Source organism: Mobula hypostoma, chromosome 8 (assembly GCF_963921235.1).
Source record: "Mobula hypostoma chromosome 8, sMobHyp1.1, whole genome shotgun sequence".
Classification (NCBI taxonomy): domain Eukaryota; kingdom Metazoa; phylum Chordata; class Chondrichthyes; order Myliobatiformes; family Myliobatidae; genus Mobula; species Mobula hypostoma.
Genome location: NC_086104.1, coordinates 6899891 through 6920134, shown reverse-complemented (window position 1 = coordinate 6920134; position 20244 = coordinate 6899891). Strand labels below are relative to the sequence as shown.

The following is a 20244-nucleotide window of genomic DNA, read 5'->3' as shown; positions in this document are numbered from 1 at the left end:
GGATCTGGAGCAGCTCAAAAAATGAGGTGTAATATGGCAGATGGAATTTAATACAGACAAGTGTGAGGTGTTGGTCTTTGGGAGGACCAAGCAGGCCAGGTTAAACACTGAACAATAGAGTACTGAGGAGTGTGGTGGAAGAAAGGAACCTGGGAATACAGGTCCACAATTCATTCAAAGTGGCATCACAGGTAGATAGGGTCATAAAGTGAGCACTTGACGCATTGGCCTTCATAAATTAAAGTACTGAGTGCAGGAGCCGAGATGTTATGTTGAAGTTGCATAAGACTTTGGTGAGGGTTAATTTGGAGCATTGTGCGTAGTTCTGGTCACTTACCTCCAGGAAAGAATTTACAAGGATGTTGCTGGGATTTAAGCATCTGAGTCATAGGGAAAGGACGAATGGGTTCGGACTTCATTCCCTGGAGTGTAGAAGAACAAGGAGAGATTTGATGGAGGTATAGATATGGTAAACGCAAGCAGGCTTTTTCCAGTGAGGCTGGGTGAGACTAGAACTAGAGGTCATAGGTTAAGGGCGAAAAGTGAATTATTTAAGAGGAACCCGAGCAGAAACTTCTTCAGTCAAAGGCTGGTGTGAGTGTGGAATGAGCTGCCAGCGGAAGTGGTGGATGCAGGGTTGACTGCAACGCTTCAGAAAAGTTTAGATAAGTATATGGATGGGAAGGCTATGGTCCATGTGCGGGTTGCTGGGACTAGGCAGAATTACAGTTCAGCACAGAGTTGATGGGCTGACGGACCTGTTTCTGTGCTGTAGCGTTCTATGAAGCAAAGACTCTAAAATCAATCGGAGCATATCAAGTCCAATTTTATTGGAGTTTTGAAAGACCGTCACCGGTCCCCTGATCTATTCTGTTGCCTCTGCATGTTCTCCAGGAACTCGAGGAGATGTTCAGTGTTAGCAAGGCCTCTCAGCTCCTCAATCATCTCGTCCAGGAGCTCTTCCCCCAGCATGAAGTCCTTTAGGTTGTAGAGCGATTTGCCGATCCGATGATCTGTCACCCTGTCCTGTGGAAAGTTGTAGGTTCGGATTTTTTCTGATCTCCCCCTGGTTCCAGTCTGGTGAAAGGAAAAGGCACACAGAGTTATAGAGTCAAAGAGCACTACAGCATGGAAACAGGCTCTTCAGCCCATCGAGTCCATGGGTGGGTCAGCAGGGGTCACAGGTACAGACAAAGATGGGAATGAGGAAATGGTATGGTGGGTCAGGAACAGGAATGAGAGGGGCTACTAGGTGGTGGGTCAAGATCAGAAGGTAGGGTACTGGGACGAGCTGGACAGGTGGGTCAAGGTCAGAGGGTAAGGTCCCAGGATAAGACAGAGGGTACCTGAGGGGTTGGCTGGAGGCAGGAGGTACGGACAGGAGATGATTCCAGAGGGGTGGGTTGGGGAGAGACACATGGACAGGACGTGTGGGCCAGGGGGAGGGGACACAGATGGAAGGGGGAGCTGGAGAGTTAGGTCGGGGAGAGGACACGGACACAGGGTGCAGATCAGGGGAGAAAGATACAGACAGGAGGTGATGCTGGAGGGGCAGGTCAGGAAGAGGAGACACCGACAGGGCGTGTGGGTCAGGGGAAGGGACACGGACAGGAGGGGAAGCTGGTTTGGACGGGTCAGAGATGGGGGGGGGAGGGGGCACCAACAGGAGGGGTGAGTTGGGCAGGCATTGGCAAATGAAGAGGTGGGGGGGGGGACACCGACAGGAGGGGATAGCGGATGGAGAGGTCAGGGGAAGGGGTCACAGACTGGAGGGAGGTACCTGAATACTGCGAGCATGCTGCCGTCTGCTCGTCTCCTCCTCCAGCTTCCTGCCGTACAGCTTAGCCCGCAGCATCTGCATGGCCCGTTCGCGATTCCGCAGCTGTGACCGCTCCTGCTGGCACTCAGACACCACACCTGCCCAGCGACAGACGCACAAACTCAGGGGCCCATCGCCACTTCTCATGCAGGCAGTGAAGAAAGCTAATGGCATGCTGGCCTTCATAACAAGGGGAATTGAGTATAAGAGCAAAGAGGTCGTTCTGCAGCTGTACAGGGCCCTGGTGAGACCACTCCTGGAGTATTGTGCGCAGTTTTGGTCTCCAAATTTGAGGAAGGATATTCTTGCTATTGAGGGAGTGCAGTGTAGGTTCACAAGGTTAATTCCCAGGATGGCGGGACTGTCATATTGGAGCGACTGGGCTTGTATACTCTGGAATTTAGAAGGCTGAGAAGGGATCTTATTGAAACATATAAGATTATTAAGGGATTGGACATGCTGCAGGCAGGAAGCATGTTCCTGCTGATGGGTGAGTCCAGAACCAGAGGCCACAGTTTAAGAATAAGGGGTAGGCCATTTAGAACGGAGTTGAGGAAAAACTTTTTCACTCAAGAGAGTGGTGGATATATGGAATGCTCTGCCCCAGAAGGCTGTGGAGGCCAAGTCTCTGGATGCTTTCAAGAAAGAGATGGATAGAGCTCTTAAAGAAAGTGGAATCAAAGGTTATGGGGATAAGGCAGGAACTGAATACTGATTGTGGATGATCAGCCATGATCACAGTGAATGGCGGTGCTGGCTCAAAGGGCCGAATGGCCTACTCCTGCACCTATTGTCTATTGTATACCGGGAATGTACACCATAGTAGACCATTTGGCCCATCGAGTCTGCTCCGCCATTTCAACATGGCTGATTTATTATCCCTGTCGACCCCTTCCTCCTGCCTTCTCCTGGTAACCTTTGTACCCTCACTAATCAAAATCCTATTAACCTCCACTTTAAATACACCCAGTGACTTGGCCTCCACAATCCTCTGTGGCAATTAATTCCACAGATTCACCACTCTCTGGCTAAAGAAATTCCTCCTCATCTCCATTCTAAAAGGGCACCCGTCTATTCTGAGCCTGTGCCCCCTGATTTTAGACTCCTGCACTGTAGGAAATATCCTCTCCATGTCCACTCTATCAAGGCCTTTCAATATTCAATAAGTTTCAATGAGATCACCCCTCATTGTTCTGAACTCCAGCGAGAACAGGCCCAGAACCGTTCAAACAGAATGTACAGGTGATCACTGGTACATATACAGATGACAATAATGTTAGTGGTGTCACTGACAGCAAAAAATGTTCTCAGGATTTACTGAGGGAGTTTGATCAGTTAGGTAAGTGGCTCTGGGCCTGTACTTACTGGAATTTAGAAGAATGAGAGTGGATCTCATTGAAACCTATCGGATATTGAAAGGGCAGGATAGAACAGATGTGGGAAGGATGTTTCCTATAGTTGGGAAGTCTAGAACCAGAGCACATGGCCTCACAGTAGAGGGGCATCCATTTATAATGGAGATGAGAAGGAATTTCTTTAGTCAGAGAGTGATGAATCTGTGGAATTCATTGCCACAGATGGCTGTGGAGGCCACGTCATTGGATATATTTAAAGCGGAGGTTGATAGATTCTGGATTAGTCAGGGTGTCAAAGGTTACAGAGAGAGGCAGGAGAATGGGATTGACAGGGAGCATAAATCAGCCATGATGGAATTATCTGAGCAGGCTTGATGGGTCGAATTAATTAATTCTACTTTGATGTCTTCTGGTCTAATGGAATGGTAAATGGAGTTTGATTCAGATAGGTGTGAGGTATCGTACTTTGGAAAGACAAGTTCAGACCTTCACAATGAACAGTCAGGCTCTAAGTGTTGTAGAACAGAGGTCTTAGACTACACAGACACGGTTCCCCGAAAATGCAGCCACTAGGAGATAGGGTGATGAAGAAGGCTTTTGGCATGTAGGCCTTCATCATTCAGGGCACTGAGCTGGGAGATTAATAGTGTGGTTGTACTTTCCTCACTATAGACTCAACCTGCAAATTAACCTTTAGAGAGTAAACACAAAGTACTCTGCAGATGCTGGGGTCAGAGCAACACTCACAACATGCTGGAGGAACTCAGCAGGTCGGGCAGCATCTGTGGAAACGATGAGGTGACGTTTCGGGCCGGAACCCTTCATCAGGACTGAAGAGGGAAGGGGCGGAGGCCATATAAAGAAGGTAGGGGGAGGGTGGGAAGGAGAAGGCTGGTAGATTCCAGGTGAAAAACCAGTAAGGGGAAAGATAAAGGGGTGGGGGAAGGGAGGCAGGGAGGTGATAGGCAGGAAAGGTGAAGAAGGAATAGGGGAAAACACAATGGGTAGTAGAGGGAGGCGGAACCATGAGGGAGGTGATAGGCAGCTGGGGGAGGGGGCAGAGTGACATAGGGATAGGGGAAGGGAGGGGGAGCAATTACCGGAAGTTGGAGAATTCTATGTTCATACCAAGGGGCTGGAGACTACCTAGACGGTATATGGGGTGTTGCTCCTCCAACCTTTAGAAAGTGCAGGTTGAGTCTATAGTGAGGAAAGTAAATGTGATGTTAGCATTCATTTCAAGAGGACCGGAATATAAAAAGCAAGGGTGTAATGTTGAGACTTTATAAAGCATTGGTGGGGCCTCACATGGAGTATTGTGAGCAATTTGGGCCTCTTATCTTAGAAAGAACATTTTGAAACTGGAGAGGGTTCAAAGGAGCTTCACTAAAATGACTCCAAGTTTGAATGGTTTGTCATATGAAGAGAGACTGACGCATTCATCGGAATTCAGAAGAATGAGAGATGACCTCATTGAAACCTATCGAATGGTGAAAGGGCTTGATAGAGTGGATGTGGAGAGGATGTTTCCTTTGGTGGGAGAGTCTATGACCAGAAGACATAGCCTTAGAATAGAGGGGTGTCCTTTTAGAACATAGATGGGGAGGAATTTCTCAAGCCAGAGAGCCGTGAATGTTTGGAATGCTTTGCCACAGGCAGCTGTGGAGGCCAAGACTTTATATATATCCAAGGCAGAAGTTAATAGATTCTTGATTGGTCAGGGCATGAAGGGAATTGGGGAGAAGAAACGAGATTGGGAAAAGAGAGGAAAATTGGATCAGCCATGAAATGTTGGAGCAGACTCGATGGGCCAAATGGCCTAATTCTGCTCCTATATCTAATGGTCTTATGGTAAGGTCTGTCCTTAGCAACATTCCAAAGACGTACTGGTTAGTGAGTTGTGGGTATGCCGACAATTGTGGGCTTGGCCATCCTCGGACTGCATTGGTTGTTAACGCTAATGTACATGTGACAAATGAAGCTACCGACGTGTCAGTCCACAGCCTCCTCTTCTGCCACGATGAGGCCACTCTCAGGTCGGTGGAGCAATACCTCATATTCCGTTAAGGTAGCCTCCAACCTGATGGCATGAACATCGATTTCTCCTCTCCCCCCGCCCTTCTATTACCCACTCTGACCTCTCACTTCTTCTCCTCACCTGCCTATCACCTCTCCCTAGGTTCCCCTTTCCTTCCCTTTCTCTCATTGTCCACTCTCCTCGCCTATCAGATTCCTTCTTCTCCAGCCCTTTACCTTTCCCACCCACCTGGCCTCCTTCCCCTCCCACAACCTTTCCATTCCGGCTCCTTCTCCTTTCCTATCCTGTCCTGATGAGGAGCCTCGGCCTGAAACGTTGACTGTTTGTTCATTTCTACAGATGCCGCCTGACCTGCTGAGCTCCTCCAGCATGGTGTGTGTTGCTCTCAATTTCCAGCATCTGCAGAATCTCGTGGCTATAATATTATTTTTGTTTTAAACACCCCAAATGTAGTCTCACCAGTGTCTTGCACAGTTGTAAAATTACATCCCTGTACTCATCGCCCTGTCCATTAAAAGCAAGTGTTCCAAATGCCTTCTTTACCACCTGACCCTCAGAGAAAAGTCAAAGGTGTTGTCATATTATTTAAGGTGTGATTCTTCCCACTGGATTGACTGTGGTTTCCTGGTCCCGGTGACCCTGTCCACGGGGATCAGAGCTGCCTGAACGCCAGGGAGTGCCCCTTACCGGTCGGGATGTGGAGGATTCGGACTGCGCTGTCCGTCGTGTTCACATGTTGACCTCCCGCCCCACTCGCTCGCTTCGTTTCGATCCGCAGGTCCTTTGGGCTGATCGTCAGCTCAATCTGAGGGGAGGAATTCCAAAGGTCGACAGAAAGTCATGGAAATGGCCCAGTCCATCACAGGAAAATCCCTCCCCGTTACTCAGCACATCCAGAAGGAGCGCTGCCACAAGAAAGCAGCGTCCACCATCCAGGCCATGCTCTCTTCTCACTTCTACCTTGTGCTTCTGTTGTGGGAGTGTTCCGTCTGACTGCATCGTTGTCTGGTACGGAAGCTGCAAGGCATCGGACCGCAAGATCCTACAGAGGATAGCGGTAACAACTGCCGAGAGGATCACCGAGGTCTCCCTCCCACTATTTGTGACTTTTACGGAGTATTGCAGATGAAGCATTGTTGACGATCCCCACCACCCATCCCACAATCTCTTTGACCCACTACGGTCAGGAAGGAGGTACAGGAGCATCAGGACTGGGACTGCCAGACTGAGCTTCTTTCCTCAGGTTGCGAGACTAACGAACACCCTGTCACCAGCCAGGTTTTGTCACTAGGACAGCGAGCTGTTTACTGTCTACCTGTGCTGCATGCCACATGCATTTTGAATTATATCTTACTGAGATAGTTGTGGTAATATTGTTTTATATGCTGTGTGTGATACATGTTATGTGGGTGCATGTGGTCTGGAGAAATGCTATTTCATCGGGTTGTATATATGTACAGATGCTAATGAAGGTAAAGTTGAAATGTGCAATGGGGCAGTTTGACTCTGTACTTAACCAGAGCTGTGGGAATGTGTGAAGGGACAGTACGTGGGCAGCTCAGCGGTTGCTGACGCAAAGGAACTTGATGCTAGTACAACTCAGCCAATCTGGATTGCTGGGAGTTTTCCGTCAGCTCACCAGAGAGAGGATGGCGTTCATTAGGGAGGGTGTAAAGCAGAGCGGGTACCTCGGTGGGCTGGGGTAATACCACCACGGTCATGGTGCTGGTGTGAATCCTGCCTTGCTTCTCGGTTCTGGGGATCCTCTGAACTCGGTGAACTCCCCCCTCGTACTTCAGGCGTCCATAGCTCCCCTCTCCGCTCACACTGGCAACAGCATGTCGCAGACCTCCTGCGGGGAGAGAAGGAAAATACCTTTACGGTCAGTTCAGACACAACATAAACATTACATACAAAATATCTACGAGATCGGAACAGTACAGAACGCTACTACAGCACCAGTGGCCTGGGTTCGATTCTCACCACTACCTGTACGAGCTTGTATGTTCTCCCTGTGACCACATTCCCCTGGGTGCTCTGGTTTCTGAACACATTCCAGTGATTACGGGTTAATTAGTGTAATTGGGGGGCATGGTTTCAGGGGCTGGAGGGGCCTATATCTCTGAAGAAATAAATAAGTTCACAAGGATGTTGCCGGGACTTGAGGATCTGAGTTATAGGGAAAGATTGAATAGCTGAGGACTCTATTCCCTGGAACGTCAGAGAACAAGGGGAGATTTGATACAGCTATTCACAATGATGAGGGGTATAGATAGGGTAAATACAAACTGGCTTTTTCCCATAGTGGTTGGGTGAGACAACTAGAGGTCATAGGTTTAGGGTGAAAGGTGAAATGTTTAAGGGGAATCAGAGGGGGATCTTCTTCACTCAGAGGGTGGTGACAGTGTGGAATGAGCTGCCAGCAGAAGTGGTGGATGTGGGTTTGACTGAAGTATGGATGTGTACATGGATGGAGGGCTATAGTCCAGGTGCGGGTCAATGGGACTAGCCAAAATAATAGGTTTCAATGACATCTCCCTTCATTCTTCTCCACTCTAGCAGGTACAGGCCCAGAGCCACCATATGTTAACCCTTGTGAACCTTCTCTGGACCATCCCCAATGGCAACAAATTCTTTCCTGGAGGAGGGAGGGGGAAAGAGGCATGAGAGGGAGGGGGAGGAGAGGGAGGAGAGGGATTCTGGGGTTTCAATGGATGAGGACCAGAAGAAGTGACAAGAGTCCAAGACAGGACAAGCTGGCATGTCAGAGGGCACTGGGGCTGGAGGATGTTAAGGAGAGAAGAAGACAGAAAGATAGGTTGGGTTTAAAGTTCATCTCTCAGTGACAACCAAGGACACTACCTAGCTCACTGTGACGGTAGTCCAGCACGTCAAAGTCCCAGTGCTTGTAGGCTGCGTAGCCCTGGTACATTTCGAACATCTCCGCAGCAAACAGCATGGACTCCTGTCCGCCGACGCCCGCTGTCACCTCCAGAATCAGGTCGTTGTTACTCGCCTCTTCCGAGGGAATCAGGAGTGAAAGGATCTGCAAACGAGGAGAAGAGGGTTCAGCACCAAGTCTTGGGCATGAGACCACCCAGTTCTGATACATCAGATGTTTCTTCTTTCTCCTCCTCCAGCAGCAGCTGAGTCAGGGGATAGTAGAAAAAGAACAAGGTGCAGCCAGGTGGGATTTCAATGCCAGTAGTATTATACTGTTACTCCCACTACCTATTAAATGCTCCTAATGGTGTGCGTTTCAAAAGGCCTCTGACAACCAAGTCCAGCTCCTGGCCTTTGCATGTGGCTTAGCTACCAAACCAGGCAGAACTGTCTCTACTGACAGGAGAAGGGGCAAATGTAGATTACTGGCATGCTAAAACCAGTCACTTCTGACAGATGGGACCCGTCAGCCTTGGTGGACAGATCAGCTAGGAGAAGGAAACCTCTGATCTAAACCTCCCTTGCCTTGCGGCTATATCGACTCATGTGGAAGGCTTTGGGAGTAAACCCTGAGGGGAAAAAAAAATCAAGAGCTGGAGCCTCAAATTGAGTTCAACGCTGGCTGGCAACTCCTGCGACGCTGCTGGTGACAAACTGCATTGGTCTCTGCCGTTCCTTTGGATTCGTCAGATGCGTAGGGGGGGAGCTTGCTACATGGGCAACAGCTTGCTCTCCATATTGTACTGCCCAGACTTGCGTATCTAGACAGCTAGAACACAACATCCATGGTCAACCCTGATCAACGGAGGCCTCAGCATCATTATCTGATATATGCATAGTGTCTTGCACATTCATCCCTGAGGAACACTGGCTTTGTTTAGCTGTATACATGTGTATGGTCGAATGACAATAAACTTGAACTTGACTCGCTATATTAATTCATAGTCAGATTCATTTATTTATCACATGTGCATCAAAACATTCAGTGAAATGCATTGTTTCCGCTAACAAACAACACAAGGTAAAGATTTTCTGGAGGAAGCCCTCAAGTGTTGCCACACCAACAGAGCATGCCCACAATGCTCAGCACATCAGCAACAAAGCACCCTATAGCTTCCACATCTTGGTAATGGATCATCTACAAATATATTAAAAGATATTAGAAATGACAGCCCAACCAAATGTTTCTTCTTGTTCCCAGTTCCCTCAATTTTCCAGCACTTTGACAGAACGTCTGGTACGGAGGGGCCACTGCACAGGATCGGAAAAAGCTGCAGGAGGTTGTAAACTCAGCCAGCTCCACCATGGGCGTGAGACTCCCCGGCATCCAGGATACCTTCAAAAGGCTATGCCTTAAAAGGAGACATCTACTATGAAGCATCCCTATCACCCAGGATATGCCCTCTTTTCATTGCTGCCACCAGGAGGTGGTAAAGGAACGTGAAGACACAAATTCAATGATTCAGGAACAATTTTTTCCCCTCCACCATTACATTTCTAAATGGACAATGAACCCATGAATATCATCCCACTACTTTTGTGTGGGTTTTTTTTGCACTCTTTTTGCTCTGCTTATTTAATTTTTATATATGCTCCTTACTGTAATTTATAGATTTTTATGGATTACAATGTACTGCAAAACAACAAATTTCATGTCATCTGCTAGTGATGATAAACCTGATTGTGATTCAGGTTCCAAATACGAGCAGGAGACAGGAGCCATTCCTACCTTGGTCCTCAGGCCCTGGATCGTTGCCTGGCAACCACTCTCTTCACTCTCTGCCAGCCTCTTTAGATCGGCATCGTCATCTGCAACAGACAAATGGGGTGTCAACTCCCGCGCTCCGATTTCACCGGTACACGTAGCACCACGTAGCCGCTCAGAGTGTGGCAAAGAACCTCCCTATCCTTGCTCAGTGGAGGGGACCTACCAGGCTGGGCTACAACTGACACTTAAGGAAAATAGTTAATATTGATTTATTTAGAGATAAAGCATGGAACAGGCCGTTCTGGCCCAATGAGCCACACCCCACCACCGATTCAACCCTCGCCTAATCACAGGACAATTTACAATGACCAATTAACCCATGAACAGGTACACCTGTTTTCTGCGAAAGGAAACTGGAGCACCCTGAGGAAACCCAGAGGCCCATGAGAAGGGTGACAGACGTACAAACTTTTTACAAACAACGTTGGAATGAACTCCAAACTCCGATGCCCTGAGCTGTAATAACATCACATTAACTGCTCTACTACCATGGCGCCCTTGAAGAACGCGACCTACAGGGCCAAACAAAACTACTGGTTTATAGAGCAGTTGTCCTTCCTTGCTATGTAACTGTCTGGATCTAAATCATAGGCCACCTGAACGCCCTGGAACACCACCACCAAAAATCCCTGTGACAGACTTTGAGGTTCAGCTGGAGGGACAGACACACTACCACCAGCGTACTGGAGGAGGCCAACATGAACAACATCTCCACCATGATAAAGCACGATAGTATAGCAGTTAGCGTAATGCAGTTCAGTTCTTGCCGCTGTTTGTCAGGAGTTTGTATATTCTCCCTGTGACAGTGTGGATTTCCTCCAGGTGCTCTGGTTTCCTCCCATATTCCAAAGATGTTCTGGGTAGTATGTTAATTGGTCATTGTAAATTGCCCTGATATTAGCACAGGATTAAATCAGTGGTGTTGCTCGGTGGGCTAAAAGGATCTGTTCCACACTGCATCTCTAAATAAATTAAATAACGTTACACCAACTCTGATTGACAGGCCATATCATCCGGACACCTACCTCAAACCGATCCTTTACTCCCAGTTGAAGGAAGGTCAGTAAGGCCCAGGTGGGAAAATGAAACAACTCATAGATAACATCAAAATCAAAGTTCAAAGTAAATTTACTATCAAAGTGCATACATATATTATCACCATATACAACTCTGAAATTCACTTGAATCTCAACCGAGAACCAGCCTGAAGAAATTCAACATCACATCTAAAAACTGGGAAGACATTTCACTCAAAAGGTACACCTGGAGGAAGTTTGTTCGTGAAGGTACATGTGCTACATGAGAACAATGTCCACTAGTTAGAATCAAAATGTTTGCCTCTGATAAGGTGCCACACATGAAGCTACTTAGCAAGGTACGAGTCGATGGAATTACAGGGGAGTTACTAGCATGGGTGGAGCGTTGGCTGATTGGCAGAAAACAGAGCATGAGAATAAAGGGATCCTATTCTGGCTGGCTGCCGGTTACCAGTGGAATTCCACAGGGGGTGGTGTTGGGACTGCTTCTTTTTACGATGTATGTCAATGATTTGGTCTATGGGATTAATGGATTTGTGGCTAAATTTGCTGATGATACAAAGATAAGTGGAGGAGCGGGTAGTGTTGAGGAAACAGAGAGACTGCAGAGAGACTTAGATAGTTTAGGGGAATGGGCAAAGAAGTGGCAAATTAAATACAATGTTGGAAAGTGTATGGTCATGCACTTTGGTGGAAGAAATAAACGGGCAGATTATTTAGATGGGGAGAGAATTCAATATGCAGATATGCAAAGGGACTTGGGAGTCCTTGTGCAGGGTATCCTAAAAGTTAACCTTCAGGTTGAGTTGGTGGTGAAGAAGGTGGATGCAATGTTGGCGTTCATTTCTAGAGGTATGGAATATAAGAGCAGGGATGTGATGTTGAGGCTCTATAAAGCACTCGTGAGAGCACACTTGGAGTATTGTGTGCAGTTTTGGGCTCCTTATTTTAGAAAGGATATACTGACATTGGAGACGGTTCAGAGAGGATTCACAAGAATGATTCCAGGAATGAAAGGGTTACCATATGAGGAACGTCTGGCAGCTCTTGGGCTGTATTCCCTGGAGTTCAGGAGAATGAGGGGGGATCTCATAGAAACATTCTGAATGTTAAAAGGCATGAACAGATTCGATATGGCAAAGTTATTTTCCATAGTAGGGGAGTCCAGGACAAGAGGGCAGGACTTCAGGATTGAAGGACATCTGTTTAGAACTGAGATGCGGAGAAATTACTTTAGTCAGAGGGTGGTAAATCTGTGGAATTTCTTGCCACAAGCAGCTGTGGAGGTCGAGTCATTGGGTGTATTTAAGGCAGAGATAGATAGATTCTTGATTAGCCAGGGCATTAAAGGATATGGGATGAAGGCAGGGGAGTGGGGATAACTGGAAGAATTGGATCAGCCCATGATTAATGGCGGAGCAGACTTGATGGGCTGAACGGCCTATAGAAACATAGAAAATAGGTGGAGTAGGCCATTCGGCCCTTCGAGCCTGCACCGCCATTCAGTATGATCAGCCATGATCATCCAACTCAGAACCCTGTACCAGCCTCCATACCCCCGATCCCTTCAGCCACAAGGGCCATATCTAACTCCCTCTTAAATATAGCCAATGAACTGGCCTCAACTGTTTCCTGTGGCAGAGAATTCCACTGATTCACCGCTCTCTGTGTGAAGAAGTTTTTCCTAATCTCAGTCCTAAAAGGCTTCCCCTTTATCCTCAAACTGTGACCCCTCGTTCTGGACTTCCCCAACATCGGGAACAACCTTCCTGCATCTAGCCTGTCCAATCCCTTTAGGATTTTATACATTTCAATAAGATCCCCCCTCAATCTTCTAAATTCCAACGAGTATAAGCCTAGTTCATCCAGTCTTTCATCATATGAAAGTCCTGCCATCCCAGGAATCAATCTGGTGAACCTTCTTTGTACCCCCCCTATGGCAAGAATGTCTTTCCTCAGATTAGGGGACCAAAACTGCACACAATACTCTCGGTGTAGTCTCACCAAGGCCTTGTACAACTGCAGTAGTACCTCCCTGCTCCTGTACTCGAATCCTCTTGCTATTAATGCCAGCATACCATTCCCCTTTTTCACCGCCTGCTGTACCTGCATGCCCACTTTCAATGACTGGTGTATAATGACACCCAGGTCTCGTTGTACCTCCCCTTTTCCTAATCGGCCACCATTCAGATAATAATCTGTTTTCCTGTTTTTGCCACCAAAGTGGATAACTTCACATTTATCCACATTAAATTGCATCTGCCATGAATTTGCCCACTCACCCAACCTATCCAAGTCACCCTGCATCCTCCTCACAGCTAACACTGCCGCCCAGCTTCGTGTCATCTGCAAACTTGGAGATGCTGCATTTAATTCCCTCATCCAAGTCATTAATATATATTGTAAACAACTGGGGTCCCAGCACTGAGCCTTGCGGTACCCCAGTAGTCACTGCCTGCCATTCTGAAAAGGTCCCGTTTATTCCCACTCTTTGCTTCCTGTCTGCCAACCAATTCTCTATCCACATCAATACCTTACCCCCAATACCGTGTGCTTTAAGTTTGCACACTAATCTCCTGTGTGGGACCTTGTCAAAAGCCTTTTGAAAATCCAAATATACCACATCCACTGGTTCTCCCCTATCCACTCTACTAGTTACATCCTCAAAAAATTCTATGAGATTCGTCAGACATGATTTTCCTTTCACAAATCCATGCTGACTTTGTCCGATCATTTCACCGCTTTCCAAATGTGCTCATATCACATCTTTGATAACTGACTCTAGCATTTTCGCCACCACCGATGTTAGGCTAACCGGTCTATAATTCCCCGGTTTCTCTCTCCCTCCTTTTTTAAAAAGTGGGGTTACATTAGCCACCCTCCAATCCTCAGGAACTAGTCCAGAATCTAAAGAGTTTTGAAAAATTATCACTAATGCATCCACTATTTCTTGTGCTACTTCCTTAAGCACTCTGGGATGCAGACCATCTGGCCCTGGGGATTTATCTGCCTTTAGTCCCTTCAATTTACCTAACACCACTTCCTTACTAACATGTATTTCCCTCAGTTCCTCCATCTCACTGGACCCTCTGTCCCCTACTATTTCCGGAAGATTATTTATGTCCTCCTTAGTGAAGACAGAACCAAAGTAGTTATTCAATTGGTCTGCCATGTCCTTGCTCCCCATAATCAACTCACCTGTTTCTGTCTGTAGGGGACCTACATTTGTCTTATGTCTGCTTCTATATCTTATGGTCTATCTTATCTCACTGTATGTTTCAATGATTAAACTGCTGGAGGAACTCAGCAGGTTGGGCAGCAACTATGGAAATGAATAAGCAGACCAGGTTTCAGGATGAGGACTGGAAAGGAAGGGGGCAGAAGCCAGAATAAGAAGCTGGGTGGAGGGGAAGCAAGTCAAGCTGGCAAGTCATAGGTGAGACCAGGTGAGGTGGGTGGGGATGAAGTGAGATGCTGGAAGTTGAAGGAGGAAGGAGAGGAGAATGGAAGAAAGGAAAAGGAGGAGGGCAGCTAGAAAGGGGAATGGGGAAAGAGAGAAAGGGGAGAGGAGGGAACAAGTTACCGGAAGTTTGAGATATCGACATTCAGGCCATTAAGTTGGAGGCTACCCATACGGAATGTAAGGTGTTGCTCCTTCAAACTGAATGTGGCCTCATCGTGGCAGGGCAGTAGAGAAGGCCATGGAGAGATGTGTTGGAAGGGGAATGTTTAGTGGAACTGAAAGGTGAGGGGTTGTCCTCACATAGTGCCACAGAACTACTCAGTATGGGTACGGGCACTTAGGCTCCCTTGTCTCATGCAGTCACAGACAGAACGTACAGACAGCAGCGGGAATTGAAGCCTGGTCGCGATTGTTGACGGTGTAAAGTGCTACGCTTGCCGCTGTGCTACTGTGCTGTCTTTCTGTGCATGTTGCTCACCTTTCAGCAGGATCTCAATGTCTCGAAGCTCCTGCTCCTTGGCCCTCAGCTGCAGCAGTTCGTTCACCACCGGTGCTAGCTCACCCACTCGCCTCTGCAGCTCCCTGGCTGTACTGTCGCTCTCCCGCCCGGGGGACGCCCGGCAACCAGCGAGTCTCTCCAGCGACTCCGCGTACTCCCGCTCCAGCTCCCTCAGGTAGCCCTGCAGCGAGCTCTGGCCGAACACCTCCTCCGTTTTGCGAGCACGGGACGGGCCTGCAGCGTCGAGAGGCTTGGAAGTGCCCAGCCCCGTCTTCAGATGGAAAGCCTTCCTCACGCACCAGGGCTGAAGCTTGGCGAGGCACCGCCCAGCGCGAAGGTGGCCACGGGCAAAGTCCAGTAGCGTCCGCCCGGCACCGAGCATGTTTTCCTAAGTGGTCCTGCAGTTTGGCAATGGAATTCCACCAAGAGCAGAGCGTCCACAGATCCCTGACCTGCAGGTTAAATGAGCTTTTTATTTGTCACACGTACACCGAACGGTCCTGTGAAAAGCATCAACAACCAACACAGTCCGAGGAAGCGTCGCCAACGTGGCATGCCCCGAATTTACTAACCTGTATGTCTTTGGAACGTGGGGGGGGAACTGGAGCACCCAGAGGGAACCCATGTAGCCAAGAGTCAAATTTATTTATCACACATACATCAAAACGCACAGAGAAATGTGTCGTTTGTGTTAACAACCAACGCACCTGAAGGTGTGCTGAGGGCACCTTACAAGTGTCACCACGCATTCTGGCGCCAACATATCATGCCCACAATGCTCGGCAGAACAACACAGAACACAACAAGCAACAAAACAACACCAGCAAAACAAACTCCTTCCTCCCTCGACCAACACACATCAAAGTTGCTGGTGAACGCAGCAGGCTGGGCAGCATCTCTAGGAAGAGGTACATTCGACGTTTCGGGCCGAGACCCTTCGTCAGGACTAACTGAAAGAAGAGCTAGTAAGAGATTAGTATTTGCACAGATTGTTGTCTTTTACACATTGGTTGTTTGTCCATCCTGTTGGGTGTGGTCTCTCATTGCATTTCTCATATTTACTGTGAATGTCCACAAGAAAATGAATCACAGGTTTGTGTATGGTTCAAAGTAAATTTATTATCAGAGTACATATATGTCACCAGAACCCACCATGAGTTTAGTTTTTTAGCGGGCATATTCCAAGAACTATAATAGAATCAACAAAGGACTACTCCCAACAGAGTGGACAAACATCCAAGGTACAAAGACAAAACAGAAATAAAATAGTAAACAAATAAGCAATAGACATCGAGAACGTGAGATGAAGCGTCTCATGATAGGTTGTGGGAACAATTCAATGATGGAGCAAGTGAATTTGAGTGAAGTTACCATACCTGGTTCAAGAGCCAGATGGGTGAGGGGTAATTACTGTTCCTGAACCTGGTGGCGTGAGTCCCTAGGCTCCTGTATCTTATCTGCTCTTTTCCAAATGCCCTGCTAATGTTATCCCTATAATTCTACATCCAGCCAACATATATATATATGTACTTTGACAATAAATTTACTTCGAACACTGGGCACCATGGTAACATAGCGGTTAGTGCGATGCTATTACAGCAAGGGGTGTCGGAGTTCAGAGTTTGATCCCGGCATCCTCCCCGTGAACGCATGGGCTTTCTCCGGGTGCTCCGGTTTCCTCCCACAGTCCATAGACGTGTTGGCTAGGTTAACTGGTCATTATAAATTGTCCCGTGATTAGGTTAGTGTTAATCAGGGTTGTTGGATGGGGGGGTGGGGGGGGTTTGCTGGGTAAAGCATTTTGAAGGGCATATACTGTGCTGTGTCTCTAAATAAAATGAACAGTGAATTCGATGACTTTCTGTACGCTGAGGATGTCAGCTCTGTAAGCTCTCCCAGAACTTGTGACATGGGCTGTCTGCAGTACAGGACACTGATCCATAGTATTCCCTCTACCTTCGGCTTCCTCCCTCCTCATCGCACGTCCCTCAGCACTCCACTTCCTCTGCCCTCCCGGCCATGTGAATCTCCTTCCTCCTCCTCTCCCCGAGTGACTCACACTCCTCCTCCCCCGTGTGCTCCCCCTACCCTCCACATCCCTCCTGCGTGACATCCCCTCTCCTCCCCTCCACGTCCTTCCCACGTGACACCCCTTACCCTCCCCGTCCCTCCCGCGTGACACCCCTTCCCCTCCCCGTCCCTCCCGCATGACTCCCCCTCCCCTCCCCGTCCCTCCCGCGTGACACCCCCTCCCCTCCCCATCCCTCCCGCGTGACTCCCCCTCCCCTCCCCTCCCCTCCCCTCCCGCGTGACACCCCCTCCCCTCCCATCCCACGTGACACCCTCTACCCTCCCCTCCACTCCACTCCCTTCCCATGTGACACCCCCTACCCTCCCCGTCCCTCCCACGTGACCCCCCTCCCCTCCAGGTCCCTAACACAAGACACCCCCTCCCCTCCACGTCCTTCCCACATGACACCCTCTCCCCTCCACGTCCCTCCAGCATGACTCCCCCTCCCACCTGACGTTCCCTCCTTCCCACCCTACTGCCTCCTTTTACTCCATCCTGTGCAACTCCTCCTCCCCTCCTCCCCTCCTCCTCCCCCCTCCCCCCCTCCCCTCCTCCTCCCCCCCTCCCCTCCCCTCCTCCCCCCCCTCCCCTCCCCTCCTCCCCCCCCCTCCCCTCCCCTCCCCTCCTCCCCCCCCTCCCCTCCCTCCTCTCCTCCCCCTCCCCCTCCTCCTCCTCCCCCCTCCTCCTCCTCCCCCTCCTCCTCCTCCCCCTCCCCTCCCCTCCCCCTCCTCCCCCTCCCCCTCCCCTCCCCTCCCCTCCCCCTCCCCCTCCCCTCCCCTCCCCCTCCTCCCCCTCCCCCTCCCCTCCCCCTCCTCCCCCTCCCCTCCCCCTCCTCCCCCTCCCCTCCCTCCTCCTCCCCTCCTCCCCCTCCCCTCCCCCTCCTCCCCTCCCCCTCCTCCCCCTCCCCTCCCTCCTCCTCCCCCTCCCCCTCCCCTCCCCCTCCTCCCCCTCCCCCTCCCCCTCCTCCCCCCCCTCCTCCCCTCCTCCTCCTCCCCCTCCCCCTCCTCCTCCCCCCTCCCCCCTCCTCCTCCCCCCTCCTCCCCTCCTCCTCCCCTCCTCCTCCTCCCCCCTCCTCCCCTCCTCCTCCCCTCCCCCCTCCTCCCCTCCTCCTCCCCTCCCCCCTCCTCCCCTCCTCCTCCCCTCCCCTCCTCCTCCCCTCCCCCTCCTCCCCTCCTCCTCCCCTCCCCCTCCTCCCCTCCTCCTCCCCTCCCCCCCTCCTCCCCTCCTCCTCCCCTCCCCCCTCCTCCCCTCCTCCTCCCCTCCCCCCTCCTCCTCCCCTCCCCCTCCTCCCCCCCTCCTCCTCCCCCTCCCCCCCTCCTCCCCTCCCCCTCCCCCCTCCTCCCCTCCCCCTCCCCCCTCCTCCTCCCCCTCCCCCCCTCCTCCTCCCCCTCCCCCCTCCTCCTCCCCCTCCCCCTCCTCCTCCCCCTCCCCCCTCCCCCCTCCTCCCCTCCCCCTCCCCCCTCCTCCTCCCCCTCCCCCCCTCCTCCTCCCCCCTCCCCCTCTCCCCCTCCCCCCCTCCCCCTCTCCCCCTCCCCCTCCCCCTCCCCCTCGACTCTCCTTCATCTTACAACTCCTCTCTCTGACCTGTCACGCTCGATTCAGTGCCATTCCCCCAGTACTCCATTCCTGTCCCTCCTGGTGTGACGCTCCCTCTTCCCGTCTTTCCTACAAGTGGCGCTCCCTCCTCCCTTTCTCCCCAACGGTGCCACTCTCCCTCTCCCCACGGCGCGGCGCTCCCTCCTCCCTCCCTCTCTACCACGGTGCGGCGCTCCCTCCTCCCTCTCTCCCCACGGCGCGGCGCTCCCTCCAGCTTCCCTCTCCCCACGGTGCGGCGCTCCCTCCAGCCTCCCTCTCCCCACGGCGCGGCGCTCCCTCCAGCCTCCCTCTCCCCACGGTGCGGCGCTCCCTCCTCCCTCCCTCTCTACCACGGTGCGGCGCTCCCTCCTCCCTCTCTCCCCACGGCGCGGCGCTCCCTCCAGCCTCTCTCTCCCCACGGTGCGGCGCTCCCTCCAGCCTCCTCTCCCCACGGTGCGGCGCTCCCTCCTCCCTCCTCCCTCTCTCCCCAGAGCTCGGCGGTCCCTCCAGCCTCCCTCTCCCCAACGGTGCAGTCCTCCCTCCTCACCGATAAGGATATTCTGAAGATAAACTGCGCAGTCGCTGTTCGTGATCAGGGAGTGCGGCCTCGATCCGCCGCAGAACTTCGTTACGTGCAGCAGTAGACCGGCGAGTAGAGCCCGAGGATCGGCAGGCCGCGCTAAGCCCCGCCCCCTACCGGCTGGCCTTTCCACCGATGGGGCACTTTCCCAACCGCAATGCCTGATGGTTCCTTTCTGCGCCATCATCACATCCAAATATAGTGCTCAAATCGTTCAGGAGGTACTTCAAGTCATGATCCTAGTATGTTTCATTCCTATTTTTCCGTTTTATCACGTCAGGAAAAATGGAGATGGTGGAAAATAGGTAAAGTAGCCCATTTTTCCCTGCGTGTCTGCTCTAACACCCACGAAGGTCATGGCGAATTTTTAAAAAATATATATCCCTGGCAATTGCGTTGCAGTGTCCGCAAAAATAAAAACTTTAGAAACGCGACTCTGCACATCACGATAACCACTTTCCCCTTCATCTACACTTCTCGTTGCCTCAGGAAAGCAGCCAGCAAAATCAAGGTCCCCACCCTTTCCGGACATTTTCTCTGTTCCTCTCTCCTATCGGACAGAAGACAAAACGCCAGAAAGTACGCACCACTAGGCTCAAGGAGAGCTTCCATCCCACTGATATAGGACTACTGAGTGGTTCTCTAGTATGATAAGATGGACTCTTGAGCTCACAATCTACCTTGTTATGATCCTGCACCTTATTGTCTGCCTGCACTGCACTTTGTCAGAATCAGGTTTAATATCACTCGATTATGTCGTGAAGTTTGTTGTTTTAGGACAACCATAAGATAAATATAAATTACAATAAGAAATATATTCAAAATAAATTAAATGAGTAGTGCAAAAATGAGAGCAAAAATATTCAGGTGATGTTCATAGGTTCATTGTCCATTCAGAAATCTGATGGTGGAGGGGAAGAAGCTGTTCCTAAAGCATTGAGTGTGGGTCTTCAGACTCCTGTGCCTCTGCCTTGATGGTCGCAATGTCTAGGGTGATGGCGGGCTGTTACATTTTATTCAGCTTTCTATTGTTGTTTTACTTGTGCCACTCTGTGCGCTGTGCAATGATCTGATCTGTATGAATAGTACGCAAGAC

General features: G+C 50.4%; 1 protein-coding gene across 2 annotated transcripts; it reads right to left on the bottom strand.

Moving 5' to 3' along the window:
• Nucleotides 1–789: 789 nt before the first annotated feature.
• Nucleotides 790–19247, bottom strand: LOC134350047 (peptide chain release factor 1-like, mitochondrial). 2 transcript variants are annotated; one of them, XM_063054959.1, is made up of 8 exons: nt 16299–16844; nt 14902–15374; nt 9885–9964; nt 8075–8258; nt 6901–7064; nt 5900–6017; nt 1781–1917; nt 790–1077 (listed from the first exon to the last, which is right to left on the bottom strand). In XM_063054959.1, the coding sequence occupies exons 2-8, from the start codon at nt 15302–15304 to the stop codon at nt 850–852; spliced, it is 1314 nt and encodes a 437-aa protein (XP_062911029.1). In that variant the 5' UTR covers nt 15305–15374; nt 16299–16844; the 3' UTR covers nt 790–849. The 2 variants fall into 2 exon arrangements, with proteins under 2 accessions (XP_062911029.1, XP_062911030.1); XM_063054960.1 differs by lacking the exon at nt 16299–16844 and adding an exon at nt 19116–19247 and having other exon boundaries at nt 791–1077.
• Nucleotides 19248–20244: the final 997 nt, after the last annotated feature.